This window comes from Gymnoscopelus braueri, assembly GCF_963280865.1.
Source record: "Gymnoscopelus braueri genome assembly, chromosome: 2".
Lineage (NCBI taxonomy): Eukaryota > Metazoa > Chordata > Actinopteri > Myctophiformes > Myctophidae > Gymnoscopelus > Gymnoscopelus braueri.
In genome coordinates this window covers 31,605,628-31,627,657 of record NC_137604.1, presented here as the reverse complement: position 1 = coordinate 31,627,657, position 22,030 = coordinate 31,605,628, and the positions used below count along the sequence as shown (strand labels likewise).

The window sequence follows — 22,030 nt, the reverse complement described above, 5'->3', positions numbered from 1 at the left end:
AAATAGAGTTTTTTTTATACAAACTTAATGGCAATAAAACAATCTGCTTTGTGGTGTCTTTTACTTTCAGAATGAAATGTTTTCTGTTAAAATTACAGCCAGAATCAGTTTTGTTCATACTGTACCTCAATTCTCCCTGTTAGGGTGGACATGGATTGATTTGTGTGAATATAAGTCTTTTTTTTAAATCATATTTAATTGTTTTATTTGTATGTTCTCATAGTTTAAAGAAAACAAATAAATACATCTTATTTCAGATACAATTGTTGTCCTTTGTAATACTGGTCCACAACACATTATATTCTGCATACACACTCTAATTCAATTATTCTGGGTTTTACGTCATAATATGCATCAGCAAAATAAATCAAGAAACAGAAGAAGAGGCAGACTGGAATAATCGAATAATAAATTGACAAGTAATTTTGTACTTATTTTTAATTATTTTGTATTTGTATTTTAATCATTACATTTATTTCCTGCTTTTCAATGTGTCCCCCAAGAGAAACCCAAGAGAAAAAACAGAGTCCGCCAATGGAAATAATGCTTCGATTCAACATTTTGATCATGAACAGTCTTCTTCAGGAATGAATGAGGAAATCGGCAAATACAAATACAGCATATAGGACACACAGTCTCACCACTGACTGGTAGAAACAAAATAGGTTAAGTGAAAACACTTGATCTGATAACAGTCAAAACCCATCCCTATAATATCCTGCATCCTCCTTCTCTTGTGTAATATTTGTTTAGTTTTCTTCATGAACATCTAGTCTTTGTTTCTCAGTAACATAAGGAAACCGGCATTCATAAGATTATCAATTTGTGCTCTATGACACTCCTTTTCTGTCCATTATCATTTCCAACTTGATTTGCTGATTCTCAACACTGAGGTTATCTGGCAAGGAGCTAAACCATGCAACCTGTGTTTAGTCACTTTGGTCCCAGACTGGATTGCCATGGAAATGATGCACCTTCATGCTCTCCGGAGAATACACCTTGGGGGCTCATGGCCTTTCCTCTAGTGCCATCCTTATGCCAAAAATGTCCACTTGCAACATAGACATCTTAATATCGAATGGGCAGATTACAGAATAAACTCTACTGATTTTGGTGACCGAATGGCCTTTCTTCAGACATTATAGTCTTCCATAAGGTTTGTGTGCTTTTGATGAAATCTGTCAAATCATACATTTCCTGGTGTCGTTTAAGGTCTCGCATCAATTTCTTTTTGAAGGCGTGTACCGTTTCACTGTAGCTAACACTCAATGGGGCCATTGGTGGAGTACCATGCCAAAGTGTTGGCAGGTACCAATTGTTTGCATCCGGATCATATTCAATCACATCTGAGATATTTGTGATCTTGTGCTTCCTTTCTGCCCTAGATGCTGTTAAAATCATTTGTTCCAACTGTGTTGACAACTGTGCCTCTCTCTCTTTCCTCTCACAAGTAGGCATGTCTGACATGTTTGTGTGCACAAAATGGCACACTGGTTTCTTGCCCTTGTTGTGCATTCTAATGAAAGCGTGAACCACAATCTCCAAGACGTCTTTAATCTCTGCGGAGCTGTCCTCTGAAATATTGATGATTGTGACATCGCTGAGGCCCACAGCAAGTGTTCCTACTTCCTTGTCCCGTTCATGACTGTCGTCCTCTTGATTCATCTGATGTGGTTTCAGGCCCTCAGTGTCAATCACCATGAGGCAGTCACACCCTAACTCATTCCTGACATCTTCACTGATGTTGATCAGTTGGATATAAGCACCTCGGGTGCATCTTCCACTGCTGACACCAAACCTGAGACCAAACATGGTGTTGAGGAGGGTTGATTTACCCGTGTTTTCAGCTCCCAAGATTGTAACAACCTTGATATTGCTCTTGGAATGCATGATACTGTGAAGCTCATTAAGTACATCAGTGATCCATTTCATTGGGATGTTTGATGCATCACCATCAATTAGCTCAATGGGGAAACCATCCACCAGCATCTGAGCACAGTGTGCAGGGAGATGTTCCATGACTTTTCTTTGGTGGCTGTATTCTGGCAGATAGGATGTATAGTTATACAGCTGCCCACACTCACGAAAAAAGTGCTCCAGACCTAAACAACAATCGGAGATGTTCTTATCCATCTCTGCTATCCTTTCTTTTGCTTGGGGAGATTTCTGGCGGATATCTGCGTACTGATCCCTTAAACCTGGTTCTGCCGGGACAGGTTTTCTAAATCCATTTCCAACCATCTGAGGAAATGGGATCGTTGCGCCTCTGAAGTCACCACCCCGTGAAGGAAGTCCGCCATCGGAGGGGTCTTCTTGAATCTCTCTTGTTTCCGTCTGAGCTCTTTCTCCTGTGTTTTCAAATAACTCCTATAGTGATCAATGTTTAGCTTGTCAGCTTTTCGCAGTCTGCAACTCTCTTTCTCCAACCAGGAAAGTCCTTTCCAGACAGGTCCCTGGGATAGCAGCTGTTTGCTTTTGAATTTCGCCACCGTCGTTATGGTCCTGGTGATTTTGCCTGCGTTCTTTCTGGCACTCTGACACTCCTCACTGTCCTCATCAACAAGGATCCCAGAACTACGAGCTGATTTTGCCATGTCTTCCACTGAAATTTTGATAGGACAACATTCTAGCACCTTCTCTACTGATGTCTGGAGGGCTTTTACCAAGTCATCTTCAGACCTCTTCTTTTCACTCACCGTAGTTGTCTTTAAGCTTGGTTTTGTTACCATCTTTTTCAGCGTGAAGAACTTCCCCTGCAAACTGGTGGTAACCAAGAAGACCTCTGCCTTCATATCTCTTCCTTCCAACATCTTGATGTTCTGTGTATCATCGCAGAAAATATAAACAGCTGCTGATGTCTGACAGAGAAAGGAGAACTGTTTGTCAAAGACCCTGATGCCTCCCCTGAGGTTTGCTACAGCCACAGGATCAGTGAACCTGTCTATGTTCCTGTTCCCACATGGTAGGTACCAGGTGATTTCAACTAGGCCACCCGAAATCCTTCTAGGAATGTCGCAACACGTCATTTTACGATGGCAAAAGGTGTCATGGTACTGTTGAGAGTTACTGAGGAGTTTGTTCAATATCAAAGACTTGGACAAGTTGCTTTTCCCTTGCCTGACAAAGGACACCAAAGGCATTTGAGAGAGCACAAGTCTGTCCTCAATGAAGGACTTAGTGAATGCATGGTAAGAAGGACTAAACTTTCTCACTATGTCACGCATGGACCACAGCATCATTGTGATTTCTCTTGTTTCATGGTTGGGCAGTAAGAGAGGAATGGCAAATTGACAGAGTGACATTTTCAGGACTAATGCCTGCTGGAGTAAAGCATCTGAACACAGAAACACTGCTGTTGTCAGGTCTAGGGGATTAATGGCATTGTAGCTATCACTGCCAGCATCACTACTATTGTCAGCATCACTAGATGCTAAACTGACACATCTAGCATTCACATTGGCCATCATAAGTTTTTTCAAAAAGCCACCTGGCAGTGATTCCATGATGTCAGTTTTCTTGCCTGATATGTCATTTCGATCAATCTCGATGATGGTACTCAATGTGAGCTTGTTTTCATATTGGTCTTCAAGTCCAATCTTGGATAAGACCTCCATGAGGCAGGGTTCTGTGAATCAACAAACATGTGCCACAGTATGTTAAAAGTATGCACTTTACACACTTATTACAGTTCTTGACAGGACCCACATTTTCAGTTCACATGAGCAAAAATCCACTGAATCACTAAAGAACCATTTTCATAGGATAGCATATGCTTACAGAATGAGAAGGACATCTTTGTGACACATTTGAAATTCCGAATTCCACCAGTTGTGACACTTTCAATATTACAATGTATATACTGCATGACAGAGTGCACCTGAACATTCTGTCAGAGATGTTGAGTAACATTCACAGTTGTAGTTATTACTTGACTTGTTTTGAAACATCTTACGTGGCCAATTCAAAAACCATGGTATGATGCCTTACTTGTACGGATGGTTGTGGTGATCGTCTCACTCTTCCTCTGATTGGTCAGAACAGTTGAGACAGAGATATTGTACTCTGTGTCAGGTTCTAAGTCGGAGAAGATCTTGAAACAGTCTTCAGTGTGTATTGCTAGTGGCTCTCTTCCTGGGCTCTTGACGGTCATGAGGAACTGATGTCGAATTTGCTCCATTTTGTCTCCTTTGGTCCACTTGAGGGACATGGAATTGGCATCTGAATGCTCTACAGTCAGGTGTCTAGGCGCTGGCACCGCTTAAAAAGGACATCATTTTGGTCATCAGAATATGTAGTGTTGAGTCGTTCAGTCAATGTGAACATATTTCAATCAAAGACATTTGAAACGTCTCAGGAAGTTATAGATTACCTGTGAATACAGTTGCGTTGACCCATGCACTTAAAGTGTCGTCATCTTCCTTTGTGGCCACACTGAAGTAATACATTCTGCCAACTTTAAGATTCGTTATTTCAATGTTGAAACAGTCTGTGACTGTCGTGCAGACTTCATCGCTCTCAGAAGAGCTCCACTTCACTCGGAACGACTTGGGTCCCTCCAGTCCCTCAGGACTGCCCCAGTTCAGAGTCACAGAGTCAGGCTTCACCGCCAGGAACCTGATCTCGCCTGGGGGAGGCACCACTGACCAAAATAAGAGAGCAGAAAATGATGTGGTGCCAGTAAAACAATATCATACTGCATTTGGTACTCAACCTGTGGGCCGGGGCCCACTGGTGGGCTGTGAGGATATTGCAAGTGGGCCCCCAAATAATTTACAAAACACTGACTACGATTTTTAAAATATAAAATAATAAATAAATAAAAAGTCATGTATGTTTTCTTTTAAACCATTGAGAGGTTGAGAACTACAGTTATACTGTATATTCAAAGTACATACTATAAACATTCACCTGTGTGAATGCTAGGCATTCCATGTAAATCGTATAATTCACATTATGCACATTATCACATAGTACCCGGATGACAAATGCTGTTCAAGATATATTGCATACTGCACCTCTGTTATTCAAGCCAGGATCTTTGCGTATCAGGATGTCGTGTCCTTTGTGATTTCTTTCTGAACAAATGCTGCAAATTTGCATCTGATCTGTCATGCAGAACAACTCTAGAGGCTGGTGGTAGTGCTGACAGTGTTTCCCCTCAACCTCTGATGTCACATCCAACAGTTTGTGCCTCTGCATGGCTTCAACCTTGTAGTGCTGCCTCACATCATTTTCACAGAAGGACATGTTGCAGGTCAGACAGGTTTTCATTGCTTTCGACTGGCAGCAGACATCACAGATCACCTCCCTAAAGAGTAAGGTTTATAAAGTATTTGAGGTCACGGAGGTCTGACTACACAGCATAATGAAACAGTGGACCCACCTTTTAAGACTTGTTTTTGCTTGTTTTTGATTAGGAACTAATTTAATGTAAAATGCTTTTAGTCTTTTTTCATTATCTTACTGGATTTATTCTCTTTAAAATTGTATCTTTCTTATTTTCTACCACTTTATTGCTTTTCCTGTTTTTCTTAAATTCTGTTGAAAAGCACATTGAATTGCACTCTGCTGTGTGAATAAACAATATAAATACCTTGTGCTCATTATTATCTTATATAGTATTCCTGTAGAATGATCCCTTTTTTCTTGTATCAAATGTCATTTTGCAGCACAATGTGTCATATAGCGCAGTAATGAAGTAGAAATTGTGCCTCACGTCATTTTTGGAAGTGTGTCGTCTCCAAAAGGGGGGTAGTCCCCTGATTCAGTGGTCTTGTCTGATGAATAATCAGATGTGTTAGAGTGTGTGGATTCTGCACGTCCCAAATGGTACCTGAAAGTAAAGCAGCACCATTGTCATATTTAGGTATTGACCAATATAATATATTTTATCATCTGCTATCAGGCATAACAAGAAATTATACCAGTGGTAAAAGAAACATAAGGTATAGCTACAGTAGCTATGTTTCATGGTGTTTGAGAATATTTACTGTGTGTCTAACTCAAAAATGTGTCCTATGGCATTGGTTACTACTTTTCTACTTTCTTTCTTTTTTTTTTAAGAATTGTGTAGGCGTAGTAGGTGATGGCTGAAAGAGTAATGCAAATTAAATTACACATGGCTACTTGTCTCACAACCATTACGTTTTTAATTGTACTCTCTGTATGTGAAACGTAGAGGTAAATCACTCCTGTAATAAGAGCTTGTGGACTCTGAGCCAGATGCCACCTTTGTTTATTCTCATATTAAACTATATCTCAATATATAATATTGCAAGGATACTTGGAAAACACTGCACAAAGAAATACCAATTGCACACTTTTTGTTGCGTTCTTGTTAGTGTTCATGATGAAAAATCGGTTTTATTATAAATAGTATACTGTATTCATATTTAATAATAATAATAATATTGTGTGTAGAGTTTACATACTGCTTCTTGATTAAACTAAATGGCACTTCTCTGGACTCATCAGAACATCCCCTCACAGTTGGAGACCCCTTTTTCTTCAGCCTGAAAGTTATGAAACATTTGAAAAAGATGGAATCAGCTTTACCAGACTGAAGTCATGAATATAAGTCCAAGTTGAATAAGAACAGATGTTTTAAAGTAATGATAAAATGATAAAATGAGAATAATTTTCATTTTTTGGTAAACTATTCTCAAGTCACAGAAGACTTGAGGTTCTCATTCTTACTTGGAATGAAGAGGAATATCCTTCGATGATATTTGTGTCTCATAACCAGAGTATCTATCGTCTGGTATCTTCTCTCTGAAACAATTACAATTCATTAAATTACTTGTACCTCATTACATGTAAAAGCATGTTTTGTAAATCAGCTACTGTATTAGCGAAAAGATAATGTTGTACCTTTTTTCTCTGAAATGAAGAGGGATATCTTTTGAAGACCTATTTGACTCATAACCAGAGTGTGTAACCTCTGATGATTTCCCCCTGTATAAGAATGACAAACTTCAATCTTCAGATTAAAAACACACTTTATAATAATCTGGAAAGAGTTTTAAAAGTATAAAACTCAACATGTTTGCCTTATTAATGATGCTGGTTTTATTTTATTTTAAATAACATACTGTACATTTGTACGGTTTCATTAAGCTACCTCAACTTCACTTTATTGTCACATCCCATTTCCAAGTGTATAAGAGTGGTGAAACAATTTTTCATTCAATCTACCCAGAAATTGCACCCAAATTTGCAGCATTTGTTCAGAAAGAAATCACAAAGGACACGACATCCTGATACGCAAAGATCCTGGCTTGAATAATAGAGGTGCAGTATGCAATATATCTTGAACAGCTTTGTCATCCGGGTAATATGTGCATAATGTGAATTATGCGATTTACATGGAATGCCTAGCATTCACACAGGTGAACGTTCATATACTGTACTTTAAATATACAGTATAACTGTAGTTCTCAACCTCTCAATGGTTTTAAAGAAAACATGACTTTTTATTTATTTATTATTATTATTAAAATCGTGGTCAGTGTTTTGTAAATTATTTGGGGGCCCACTACAGTACGTTCACACACATTCTACACATATTAATGTGTAGAGTGCAGATCGGGCATGCATGTTTGTGATACTATATTAAATTATAATCCCCCCTCATAACATAACATCTTTTAAAAGCATTTTCAGAATGCAACATGATATACAGTAGGTACTACTCTTACTTGTGTGGTTCTCCATGCATTTTTCTACCCCAGGCCTTTGGCACTCCAAAAGCAAATGTTCTGTAGGAGTTTGAAAAAAATGAATAAATTAAAAAACAAGACAAAGAGTCTAATAGCCCTACTAGTAGCTCCTACACAACCTGTGCTGCTGCTTACACCCATGACCATAGAGGGAAAGCCATGGGGTCACCAAAATCAGTAGGGCTCATCCTTGCTGAGTGCATTACATTTCATGGCTATCTACCTATTAACTTTTGAGATATTGTGAGCGCAATTAGAAATTTTGGCCCAATGGTGGCACTAAACAAGCAGCCATTGGGTCCACTATAATGAGTAGGCCATTGTCTGGGGGGAGCATGAATGTGCAATAGCAAATCCTTTAACAATTCAGCTAGTACTTTTATTTTTACATATCTTTTTAGGGCATGGCTCTGAACGATGCTAGCTGTCTATAAACATGGTCTATGTGTGCGTGCGTGCGTGCGTGCGTGCGTGCGTGCGAAATTGGCCTAATACGAAATTTTGCAAGAGATTCGCGAGATTAACTTCTGGTGGACGGACGTCCGTCCACTTTTTACAAAATATTTAACTTTCTTTTTATAATGGAATTCAATGGAATTCATATCAGACTGAACCCAAATTTGGAGATGACGTCATTGATATGCCATAATCAAAAGCTGTGTGTATGTGAGCAACTGTTACTGTATGTATCACTTACAGAGCCATGCCGTATTGTCAATTCAGGCACATACACAAGAAATGTCCAATTGTGTTGCCTACAGTACAGTGCCTCTCTACAAATCCAATAATGCAAAGCACGGAAAGATAGATGAAGAACGTCCCGTCGACCTCTCACCATCTCTCCATATTTGGGCAAGACTAACTTCATCATCAGTATGATGTCAGAGAGACATATTGGAGCCATGCCATTTTTGGACCCTGTCTTGGTTGGGGGGGGTCAATGGGGTCACCAAAACAGTAACAGTATTCAGGAGGGTGCAGAAAATCCAGCCAGTTGTTATATGTGTAATAATATCATCATGTATGTTTTTGGGGCTCAAAATGTTAAAGGATATAATGTTACTGTACCTATCATCAGGCTTCTCTGTCACACAATAAGTATGGACTGGTGTCTTTAACCTGAAAGTCAAGAAAATTAAATGTTGTTTAATTTTTTTTATCTAATTTACATATGTTTTTAATTTATATGAGATTCTAGTAACACTTTGTGTGAAGCCAATGTCTAAAATACAAAATGCATTATAATCTGCTTATAACACTGTATAATTATAGTTATAAGCACTCATAAATCCTCGAAATCCTTTATCAATAATCATGACACATGATCTTTTGGCTATAAGTGTATTCTAACTGTCATAGTTGTAATACAGCACATTATAATAATGTTATAATGCATTATAAACATACAATGTTACATTATAGTGTGATTATAAGTCAATAAGTGATCATTGTGTGTAAGTAAAGTTTAAATAGCATTAAATGTATACAATAACAACACATAAAAACCTTTCTTGCCTAGACCTTTAGGAATGAACTGAATATTATTGTCACATCACAGGTTTACAGGTGTAAAGATTTGAGTGTAATTATTTGTCGAACAAGCTCCTATAATTTGCATTATTCAGGAAAGGGGGTAAGAATAGAACAATGTCACTACTTTACTTCTCCCTGGAAGCCTGGAATATGGACTTGAAAGGAAGACATGTGATCACATTCTACAGTCAAAAAGTGGCAATGCTGAGCAGTGCAGCACGTTTTAGCATAGGAATGTGAACTATACTGAATATGAAGGATGATACTGGATATCGCCGTGAAGGTTGTTTGTTAGTCACACACGTGAATCTGTGTTTTCTCACATGAAGGCGTTCAAGTCAAAGAACTTATCAAGTTAGAGATTACCACCTTGCAACGAGCAGCTACCAACCTGACTTTAATGGACTTGCAGCTAGTTCCCAGTACCAACTCTCACACTAAAAAGGTGAAACACCACAGCAGACAGTTTTATGAACCGTTTTGTGTTGCTGCAACAGACAACACAAAACAATATTTCAGTGGCCTTACTTTGTGCGGACGGGTTGAGGTTCAGTGCTGAAATATAGAGGGTCTGCAATAGAACCATCACTCTTCATAGACACGGGTGCTGGAAACCCAGGTCTCTGCCTCAGGTTGTGACCTCTGTAAAAATGTTTAGGGATACAAAGTGACTTCTGATTAACACAGAATGAGAGAGAGAGTTGGGTAGCTAAAGATGATGACAAAAAGTATGAATATTGAACACTACATATTATCCAGACTCATAACCTTTGACTCTCCTGCCTGAGGAGCTAATACTGAAAGAAAGAAAGAAAAACTTGAATCTTTGAAAACATCTAAACATGTATCTGTTATGCACTGATTCCTAGTTGTAGTAATAGAAGAAGTTGTAGTAGTAGCAATTGTAGTTTTAATTATATAGCAGTGGTTGTAGAATTTGCAGTGGTTGGTAGTAGCCTAATAGTCATATTACTATCATTCACTTTTGCCTTTTCCTTCTTATTATCCACTTCTAAGTCCTCTTTTTATTGTGCTAAGATGCAGTCCTCTGCCTCTAACCCAAGGAAGCTCTTTTCCACCTTGGCTCTGTCATCTCTGTTCAGAAGATATCCTATCACTGTTATGACACCCAACTGTTTTTCTCCTTCACTCCTTCTGCCACACAGGCTGAAGTGCACATCGCTTCATGCCTGGCTGACATCTCACAGTTGCTGTCTTCCCACTGTAAACTGTACTGTTACGATTAGTAGCTGTAGTTTTAGTGACCAGTCAGAAGTCTTAAGATGTCAGGATTCACACCAGCTAACAGGATATTAAGAGGTCTGTAATGGAGCTGGGACGTCGTATCATTAAAATAAATCCACTGGAATCATATTATTAAGTTATTAAGTCTAATATCTAACCGGTAACCAGTTTAGACATGCTAACATGTTGCCTTGGCATCAAACCAGCTGGAGAAAGACTAATATAACTTTTCTTGATGCTTTTAACTTTGAAACTGAGACTTTATTCTGAAATCAGCATGTTTGGAAGTTTAATTTAACTCATTGTGTTTGAGAGTTTCTTTATATTCAGCCAGGCTTAAAATATATATTTTTAATAATGTATAATACAATCACTTTTTACAAAATATTTAACTTTCAATGGAATTCATATCAGGCTGAACCCAGATTTGGAGATGACTAACGTCACCGTCAATATGAAGTCATTGATATGCCATAAATACATTAAAAGCTGTGTGTATGTGAGCAACTGTTATGTATCACTTACAGAGCCATGCTGTATTGTCAATTCAGGCACATACACAAGAAATGTCCAATTGTGTTGCCTACAGTACAGTTCCTCTCTACAAATCCAATAATGCAAAGCACGGAAAGATAGATGAAGAACGTCCTGTCGACCTCTCACCATTTTTCCATATTTGGGCAAGACTAACTTCATCATCAGTATGATGTCAGAGAGACATATTGGAGCCATGCCATTTATGGACCCTGTCTTGGTTGGGGGGGGGGGGGTCAATGGGGTCACCAAAATCAGAACAGTATTCAGGAGGGTGCAGAAAATCAGGGCCAGTTGTTATATGTGTAACTAGAAAAAGTGCTCCTCGGAGCACAGGTCTCCGCCAGGTCAGGTACGTTATTGTGGCATCCTGGTGGCGCTATAATAGGCCAATGTGAAAAGGGTGCCATTTATTCTTAGGTCTTTCACGGCAATCAGACACTGCATTCATGATTTGAGGCATTTTGTTCCAAAAATGTGTTTTGCTAAATTAGACCTGCTGGTGGCGCTATAACAGGCCAATGTGAAAAGGGTGGCATTTCTTCCTCTGCCTAGTGGGAATGTGCGTGTGAAAATTCACGTAAATCGCAAGCTGCGTGCAGCTTGCGTCCGTACAGTGAGGACGCTTTTGCTGCTCGCTCTGCTCGCTCTGCCCTATGCTTACATTCCTCAGCTGATATCCATGTTTTATTTTTTATTTTTTTCCCCTGAGAAACCACAAATGGATCCTGGATATTTATAAACCCATGGGACTCTATTTCTTCTATAGATAGAAGCTTTTGCCATATTTCAATATATTATTTTTCGATCTATTTGTCGACCTCCAGTGACTGGGTACGTGGCATATAGCCAAAGCTAATTAGCATCAGGATGTACCCGACTGTTTCAACAGAGGAATACCAAAAATTGCTTCAAAGGATTGCAGTGCTGGAAACGGACTTAAACTCTTTAAGAGTGAATGTGGAAGTGAATCAACATTATGGAATTCCACAGTCTCAGAGCAACGGACAAGACCATGACAAGGCTCTCTCATGGAACACTCTCGGGGCAAAGCCAAAGGCTTTGAAGGGGCGAATAACTGGCAGAACTCGGAGCCCTGTGATTACAGATCTGACCGGCTGGCCTGCGCTACCACCCGCGCGTTACCATCAACGATGCCCCCGGACACAGGGTACCGCGTCTTCCACCCCCCTTCAACAGCGGAAAACTGCCAACGGGAGATCTACAAACAAATCTCCCAAAACATCGCGTCAACAGTGGAAAACTGCCAAGGGGAGATCTACAAACAAATCTCCCAAAACATCGAGTGCTGAGTGTCCGGTGCGGCTGGGAAATAGATTCAGCCCATTGCTTCAGGACCCCAGATGCCCGTCTGATGACAGACCAAACAAATCCTATTCACCCAACAGGGTAAGAACCAAGAGTAACTCAGAAGGAAAAAGGTTATATGATGAGCCTGAATTTCTGATCATAGGGGATGCCGCTATTAAAGATGTTAAAAGCATGATAAGAAGAAAGACAAAAGTGTTATGCTTCCCCAATGACAAAGTCTCTGACATGAATGACAGAATTCTGAATCTTGTCGCTGAACACCCAACGGTGAAAACCCTGATTTTGCACGTTGGCACATGTGATACAGAGGACAAACAGTCAGAAATCCTAAAACAGAATTTCACTGCCTTATTCAGCAAAATCAGCTCACTTGATGTGAAGGTGTGCATCAGCGGCCCAGTACCACCTACAAGAGGCGGCGATGAACGTTTCAGTAGACTGTCTGCACTGAGCAAATGGCTTTCAACTACGTGCACCAACAAATCGGTACATTTTATTGACAATTTCAATTTTTTTTGGGATAGAAGACACCTATTTTCCTCGGATGGGCTTAAATTGAACAAGCTGGGAGCAAAATTGTTTATGTTAAACATTTTCTACAATGTTCCTATGTCTTCACCAAGCTCTGTCAAGGCCAGAGCACAAGATTCCATAACAACTGATAGTGCTCTGTTATCTGCTACCGCTGCTGAAAAACATGAATGGCTTTGTGTAGACGCTACCACACCACCCCCCACTGCTGCTGAGGGGGAGGGGGGCGCCACACCTCCCCCTACCAAGGATGGTGGAACATCCATAACAAATGAACTATCTGATAACTCGGAAACAAAAACAAAGACTGATGACAGCCTGGAGGAGATTGTCGACTCTGCAGCCACGGTCACGCTAGAAGAGGGAGGAGACACAGAGGAGTCTCTCAATGAGGAAGATCAACCAACTCTATCACCTTCCTCCTCCTCATCATCATCTTTTTCCCTGTCCCCAATACCTCTTCTGGAGTTCACCAGTAGCATGAACGACTTGATTAAAGAGGGGACTAGAATCACCCCCCAAATCAAACGCCAGGCCCCACAACCATCAACCGTGCCCTGCCCCCCACCCATCCCCCCTCGACGGTTGACGCTGTTGGCACTAGCGATACAGAGGCGCAAGATCAGGAACGAAGAACGTCAAGAACAGTGCAAGAACAAGAACGTCCTGTCGGCTTCCCTACGTCTAGAGAATACATTTGACTGCTGAGATAGGCAGGGTCCATTATGCAGAGCCAAAATCATGTCTGGGCCCAAGGCTATTTCAGTTAGCCTTGTAGAAAACAAGGTTTACAATATTTCCACTGTTATCTCAAATAGAGCCTCCGGGACAAGGAGTGACTTTAAACACTCTGCAAATATAGCAAATTTAACACGCATTCCCTGTAGAGGCAACAGCCAGATAGTTGAATGCCTGAAGCTAAACCTGGCCCTATTTAACATCAGGTCACTTAATGACAAGTCTTCCTCTGTAAATGATATCATCTGTAAAGAGAAACTAGATATTATTTTTTTAACAGAGACTTGGCTTGGATCTGATGGAGCGGTGCCCCTAGCTGCAGCATGCCCACCAAAGTACAGTTTCATTCACTCAGGACGTGAGGGAAAAAGAGGAGGTGGTCTGGCGAATATCTTTTCTGACACTTTAAAATTCAAACCTCTGCCAAACCTCGGCAGTTTTAAATCATTTGAATACCAGGCCACCATATTGGAGAGTCAATCCTCTGTGCTTATGATTAATATGTATCGACCTCCAAAGTGCAGCAAAGCCTTATTTCTAACAGAAATATCAGAACTTTTATCTATCTGTTCCACTAATTATGACAGAACTCTGATTACTGGAGATGCTAATCTACATGTTGACATTGTTTCGGATGTTGTGGCTATGGGTTTCCTACAGTTACTGCACAACTTTGACTTTATTCAACATGTTGTTGGGCCAACACATAAACATGGCCATACCCTGGACTTGGTGATCACTAAAGGTTTGAATATCACTGTTGACAGTATTATTGATAAGCCCGAACTAACAGACCACTATTTATTGTGTTTTAATATGACTGTCTCTGATCTAGGGAAAAACAATACAGAATATACTATAAAAAAACGTTTTTTTATCTCATCTGCAGCAAACGAGTTTCCTCGTCATCTGGCGTGTGTGCAGGTGCCCCCCCTACTTGATGCTCCCTCAGTGAATGATATGGTTCAACATCTTAATCTCAAATTAGAGTCAGCTCTCGACATAGTGGCTCCTATGAAAACTAAAAAGAAACTTAACTCTAGAGTAACACCTTGGATTGACGAGCACATGCGCTCACTCAAGAAAGAATGTCGTAAAGCTGAGCGAATTTGGAGAAAAAACAAACTCACTGTCCACCTAGAGATCTTTAAGAAGTCAACAGTGGCCTATAACAAAGCACTGCGCTTGGCAAGGCAGGCATATTTCTCACGCATTATCAATGACAACAAGCAAAATGCCAGAGTCTTATTCTCTACCATTGAACATCTCTTAAACCCCCCCCAGGCTTACAAGGAGTCGCTCCCTGCTTCTAAAGCTAAGTGTGATGAGTTCGCATCCTTTTTTGAAAACAAAATTTTTAGCATTCGAGCTGGTATTATGAATGCTGCTGCTAGCACTGCAAATGCGGCAAATGGTGCATGGTGCAAAAATGTAGATCCCTCCAGAGGAAGCCTAATATCATTCTGCGCAATTAATGAAGAGGAACTCCGTAAAACTATATCACAGATGACATCATCATCTTGCTCACTGGATGTAATACCCACCCCGTTTCTCAAAGAGGTTTTAGACAGTGTTATTGGAGATATCCTAAGAATTGTAAACAGCTCTCTACTTTCAGGCGTCTTTCCAGACTCACTGAAAACGGCTGTAGTCAGGCCGCTACTCAAGAAACACAACCTTGATCCATTGGTGCTGGGTAATTATAGACCAATCTCAAATCTGCCATTTTTGGGCAAGGTCTTAGAAAAAACTATCTTTCATCAACTGGATGTGTTCCTACAGAACAATAAGGTTCATAACAAATTCCAATCTGGCTTCAGGAAAGGTCATAGTACAGAAACAGCACTTGTAAAAGTAATTAATGATCTTAGGGTGTCCGCTGACGACAAAAATGTATCTGTTCTCCTACTCCTTGACTTAACCGCTGCTTTTGATACGATTGATCACACAATTCTACTACAACGTTTGGAGTACTGGATTGGTTTGTCAGGCACAGCCCTGTCTTGGTTTCACTCTTACCTAACAGGCAGAAGCTATTTTGTCAGTCTAGCTAACTTTGACTCAGACAAACACAACATCTGTTCTGGTATTCCACAGGGCTCAATTCTGGGTCCCTTATTGTTTTCCCTGTATATACTACCGCTGGGAGAACTCATCGCCGATCACGGAGTGAACTTCCATTTCTATGCTGATGATACCCAGCTGTATCTTTCAGTAGCTCCAGACGACCCCTGCGCTCTAGACCCATTGTTGACCTGTCTGTCCAGTATAAAATGCTGGATGAGTGAGAACTTTCTTAAGCTAAATGAGGATAAAACAGAAGTTCTCATAATTGGCTCCAGTGAGCAGAGAGAATCAATAACAAGTAGACTTGGTAACCTGGCTGTAGAAAGTAACACCACAGTAAAGAACCTGGGGGTGATTATCGATTCTGAATTGAATTTCAATACACACATTAATCATGTCACCAAGATTGCTTTCTTTCATCTTAGAAATATTGCACGAATTAGAGATTATCTGTCGTTAGACGATGCAAAAACGCTGATCCACGCTTTTGTTTTCTCTCGGCTTGATTACTGCAACGCACTCTACTCTGGCCTGCCAAAGAAAACAACTGACAGATTACAACTTGTTCAAAATGCGGCAGCCAGAATTTTAACTAAAACCAGGATGAGAGAACATATCACTCCAGTTCTAGCTTCACTACACTGGCTCCCGGTTGTTTTTAGGATTGATTTTAAAATTCTTTTAATAGTTTATAAAGCTCTAAATGGTCTGGCACCTTCCTACCTCTCCGACTGCCTAGAGAGATATGTTCCAAACCGGGCCCTCAGGTCTTCAAGTGCTGACCTGCTCGAGGTGCCTACAATGACATATAAAAAATACGGTGAAGCAGCATTCTGCTTTTACGGACCGACAGTGTGGAATAAACTCCCACTACACTTAAGACAGGCAGCCTCTGTCGATAGCTTTAAAGCACAGCTCAAGACCTATTACTTCACTCTTGCTTTTAGCTGATTCTTTGGTTGATTTTTAATTCCTCACTGTATTCCCTATTTTAATGTTGTTTTATGCCTTTGCTTTTGTTTTGTGTGAGTGGAAGAGAAAGTCACGGTAGTTAAAAGACAAGAGTCTGATAACTCCATCCGGAGGATTTAGTGAATTATCCTCTGGGGCACGTCGACACGTGGTGGACCCTCCAGGGCAGATCCTTTTGTCTATGTTTATTCTATATATCTTGTATAACCCCGATATCATTCTCAGGGGTGTACGGTGTGTGGTTTGGATGTGATAAGTTAGCAGATCCCCTGGGCTAGTCCACACGTGGTAAACATGGTGAAAATATATTACTAAGGTGTAATATTACTAAGTGAAAATATATTACTAAGGTGTAATATTGACAATTGTGTGAAGATATATTACTAAGGTACACAAGGTACACATGTAATATTGGCAATTGTGTGTGTTGTAGTTGTGTTGTGGCGAGGGCCACTGCATTTTACTGCATTTTACTGCTTTTATTTTATTTTATTTTAATTTTAGCACGTCGACACGTTGTGGACCCTCCAGGGCAGATCCTTTTGTCTATGTTTATTCTATATATCTTGTATAACCCCGATATCATTCTCAGGGGTGTACGGTGTGTGGTTTGGATGTGATAAGTTAGCAGATCCCCTGGGCTAGTCCACACGTGGTAAACATGGTGAAAATATATTACTAAGGTGTAATATTACTAAGTGAAAATATATTACTAAGGTGTAATATTGACAATTGTGTGAAGATATATTACTAAGGTACACAAGGTACACATGTAATATTGGCAATTGTGTGAAGTGTGGATATTTCTTTAGCTGTGTTGTAGAGGGCAGTGGCCACTACATTTAAGTTATATCCATTTGTGTTGTAGTTGTGTAGTGGCGAGGGCCACTGCATTTTACTGCATTTTACTGCTTTTATTTTATTTTATTTTATTTTTGTTTGCTTTATTGTTAAATTGGTTCTAACTGTAATTGTATCCTTGCTCTGTAAAGCACTTTGAGCTGCATTTCATGTCATGAAAGGTGCTATACAAATAAAGTTTATTATTATTATTATTATTATTATTATAGTTTGAGGCTTTTTGTTCAAAACGGACCAATCCTGCAAACTTTGGAAGCCAACCATAGGCAATGAGGATGGAATATGGGAAATCGGACAGATTTGTGTTGATCACATGACTATAGAGATACTGTGTACCGATTTGCATGACGTTTGGATAAAATCTGTAGGAGTAATGTTAAAAAAAAGGGTTTGCACAAATCGGCCTCCTGGTGGCGCTATAACAGGCCCATGTGAAAAAATTGGGGCAGAGGTTCTGAATTGGCATCCAGGGAGTGTGTGTGCACAGTTTCGGAGCGACCGGGCCAACGGTGCCAGAGATTAGCTGCTAACACACAGACAGGACACACGGACGGACACACGGACACACGGACGGACGGACGGACGGACGGACGGACGGACGGACAGGGGCGAAAACATACTCTCTCGCCATGCCTTTCGGCCTGGCGGAGACAATATGGCGGAAACATCATGTATGTTTTTGGGGCTCAAAATGTTAAAGGATATAATGTTACTGTACCTATCATCAGGCTTCTCTGTCACACAATAAGTATGGACTGGTGTCTTTAACCTGAAAGTCAAGAAAATGTAATGTTGTTTAAAAAATCAAATCTAATTTACATATGTTTTTAATTTATATGAGATTTTAGTAACACTTTGTGTGAAGCCAATGTCTAAAATACAAAATGCATTATAATCTGCTTATAACACTGTATAATTATAGTTATAAGCACTCATAAATGCTCGAAATCCTTTATCAATAATCATGACACATGATCTTTTGGCTATAAGTGTATTCTAACTGTCATAGTTGTAATACAGCACATTATAATAATTTTATAATGCATTATAAACATACAATGTTACATTATAGTGTGATTATAAGTCAATAAGTGATCATTGTGTGTAAGTAAAGTTTAAATAGCATTAAATGCATACAATAACAACACATAAAAACCTTTCTTGCCTAGACCTTTAGGAATGAACTGAATATTATTGTCACATCACAGGTTTACAGGTGTAAAGATTTGAGTGTAATTATTTGTCGAACAAGCTCCTATAATTTGCATTATTCAGGAAAGGGGGTAAGAATAGAACAATGTCACTACTTTACTTCTCCCTGGAAGCCTGGAATATGGACTTGAAAGGAAGACATGTGATCACATTCTACAGTCAAAAAGTGGTAATGCTGAGCAGTGCAGCACGTTTTAGCATAGGAATGTGAACTATACTGAATATGAAGGATGATACTGGATATCGCCGTGAAGGTTGTTTGTTAGTCACACACGTGAATCTGTGTTTTCTCACATGAAGGCGTTCAAGTCAAAGAACTTATCAAGTTAGAGATTACCACCTTGCAACGAGCAGCTACCAACCTGACTTTAATGGACTTGCAGCTAGTTCCCAGTACCAACTCTCACACTAAAAAGGTGAAACACCACAGAAGACAGTTTTATGAACCGTTTTGTGTTGCTGCAACAGACAACACAAAACAATATTTCAGTGGCCTTACTTTGTGCGGACGGGTTGAGGTTCAGTGCTGAAATATAGAGGGTCTGCAATAGAACCATCACTCTTCATAGACACGGGTGCTGGAAACCCAGGTCTCTGCCTCAGGTTGTGACCTCTGTAAAAATGTTTAGGGATACAAAGTGACTTCTGATTAACACAGAATGAGAGAGAGAGTTGGGTAGCTAAAGATGATGACAAAAAGTATGAATATTGAACACTACATATTATCCAGACTCATAACCTTTGACTCTCCTGCCTGAGGAGCTAATACTGAAAGAAAGAAAGAAAAACTTGAATCTTTGAAAACATCTAAACATGTATCTGTTATGCACTGATTCCTAGTTGTAGTAATAGAAGAAGTTGTAGTAGTAGCAATTGTAGTTTTAATTATATAGCAGTGGTTGTAGAATTTGCAGTGGTTGGTAGTAGCCTAATAGTCATATTACTATCATTCACTTTTGCCTTTTCCTTCTTATTATCCACTTCTAAGTCCTCTTTTTATTGTGCTAAGATGCAGTCCTCTGCCTCTAACCAAGGAAGCTCTTTTCCACCTTGGCTCTGTCATCTCTGTTCAGAAGATATCCTATCACTGTTATGACACCCAACTGTTTTTCTCCTTCACTCCTTCTGCCACACAGGCTGAAGTGCACATCGCTTCATGCCTGGCTGACATCTCACAGTTGCTGTCTTCCCACTGTAAACTGTACTGTTACAATTTGTAATAATGTATAATACAATCAAATCATAGTTACATCACTATTATGCAAATGCCATAATTTTTCTCTAACAGTCATACAGATGGCATCATTCATGCACACTGATACATGCAATAGTAGATAATTTCCGTCAGTATATATATATATTAGATTAAAAGATTAAAACATGAAAAAAGATAAATCAGTGGTCTTACTTTGTGTGGGTGGGTTGAGGTTCATTGCAGAAATATGGAGGGTCTGCAATAGAACCATCACTCTTCATAGACATGGGTCTCTGTCTCAGGTCATGACCTCTGAAATTGTCAATGATATGAAATGTCAAATACATTATGAAATGATATGATATGAAAGGGACTTGTGATTGAGGACGAACAAGAGAGAGTTGCAGTAGTTAAACATGATGACAAACTAGTATGAATATGAAACAATACATCATTATTTGCTGCCTAGGCTCATAACCTTTGATCTTCCTGCCCGAGGAGCTAAGAATGAAAAACCTTTCATCTTTGTTCAGTTTTTATGTAACACTGTTTTATTTAATTGTGCAAATACAAAAATGTCTGTTGTGCGGCTTCATAGTATCTGACGAATATTTGACGAATAATAATGATAAGTAATTTTCTGATTTTGCCCACTTTGGCACTGATTCTCATCTTGATTGTTTTCATCTTGATTGTCAACTGTATATTTTCCCATTTATTTTCTTATTTCAATTAAAATATAGCTGAGGTATTTCAAGGTATTACAAATTTCATTAAAATAAACTAATAAATAAATAAATACATAAATAAATAAAAAAACGTAATCTGGAGACATTTTGAAAAAGATTTTGATCATAAAAACAATCAATGCAATTTTAATAATAGTATATTATAGTAATATAATAATATACGAAGGTCTCCTTACTTACTTTTTGCCTTTGGAAAGACTAGGAACATCCCTTGTATCCTTTTCTGACATAATCACCCCTGAATATTGGCATCAGTCTCTTCACAACCTCACTGGAATATGTGCAAACAGACATGTGACATAACACATAACAACTTAATCCCTGTATACTTTGTTGACCAGGGGTCCCTCTATGCCATATCTCTTCACCAAAATATGGTAGCCAATCTACAAGCTGTGAGATGGTGTTGTGGAGACAATGCTGATCATTTCCAGTCTAAAGATGAAGGTTTAAATAGCAAGCATGCACACACATTATTTATCCTCAGGAAAGACTTGTTTGACATTCATCAGATTAGCTCTAATTGTCTGCAAAAACTGCCATCTTCTGAAAAATCTACTGCATTGGATGTCTGTGTAAGGTCTTTGTACACACAGATATAATTTCAGAACAAGCTCCACCTTTGGACCGTGAGCTCAGAGACAACCTGCAGAGACGTTACATAGAGACAGCATCAAGCACACTGAGGTAGCAATTACCCCATAAGTATTGAGTCATAACCATCAAACCTTTATCATGAAATAAAAGAACAAGATACATTGAGATTTGTATGTTCTGTATCATTCTATTATTAGTAATATGTCAGTTAATTCATGAGTAAGAAGCAGTTGAAGGAAGAATGCAATACTCTTCGCCATCAGTTCTTCTTGGTTTGCAGTATTGCATTACATACACTCACATAGCTCTACTGGCTAGAGTTTTTGAAAATATGTCTTTCAGTCAAATGCAGTATGAGCTACTAGACAAAAGTCTAAATTAGCCTCAAAGTAGTGCAAATGCATTAACTCTTTAAACTCATTGACACAACACAAAAATAAATAAATGAAATAGAAACATAATTAAAATCAAGGTTCTGTTAAGTACCTGAATGAGTCTCATGCTGAGATCCAGTGCTGAGAACGGATGCAACAAGGAGTGGTCACCGTATGAAACGTTTCCATCCTCTCAATATACCGCCTGACTAGGTACAAATATGCATGCGGACAACTTGGGTTACACATTGCCTCCAATCTCATGGGCACAATTCCAGCTGAACTCTGCCTCTGCAATAAAGTGAATATTGTGTAACCATGACTCAGATCTCAGGTGGTGATATAGAACTTTAAAAGCTTCTCCCCAGTGCC

At 39.4% G+C, this 22,030-nt stretch overlaps 1 protein-coding gene across 1 annotated transcript; it reads right to left on the bottom strand.

Moving 5' to 3' along the window:
- Positions 1–1,101: 1,101 nt before the first annotated feature.
- On the bottom strand, positions 1,102–4,045 carry LOC308095100 (up-regulator of cell proliferation-like; the record flags this gene model as incomplete). Its single annotated transcript, XM_080442034.1, has 3 exons — positions 3,988–4,045; positions 2,490–3,625; positions 1,102–2,367 (listed from the first exon to the last, which is right to left on the bottom strand). Exons 2-3 carry the CDS (start codon positions 3,612–3,614, stop codon positions 1,102–1,104), a joined length of 2,391 nt encoding a protein of 796 aa, XP_080298160.1. The 5' UTR covers positions 3,615–3,625; positions 3,988–4,045.
- Positions 4,046–22,030: the final 17,985 nt, after the last annotated feature.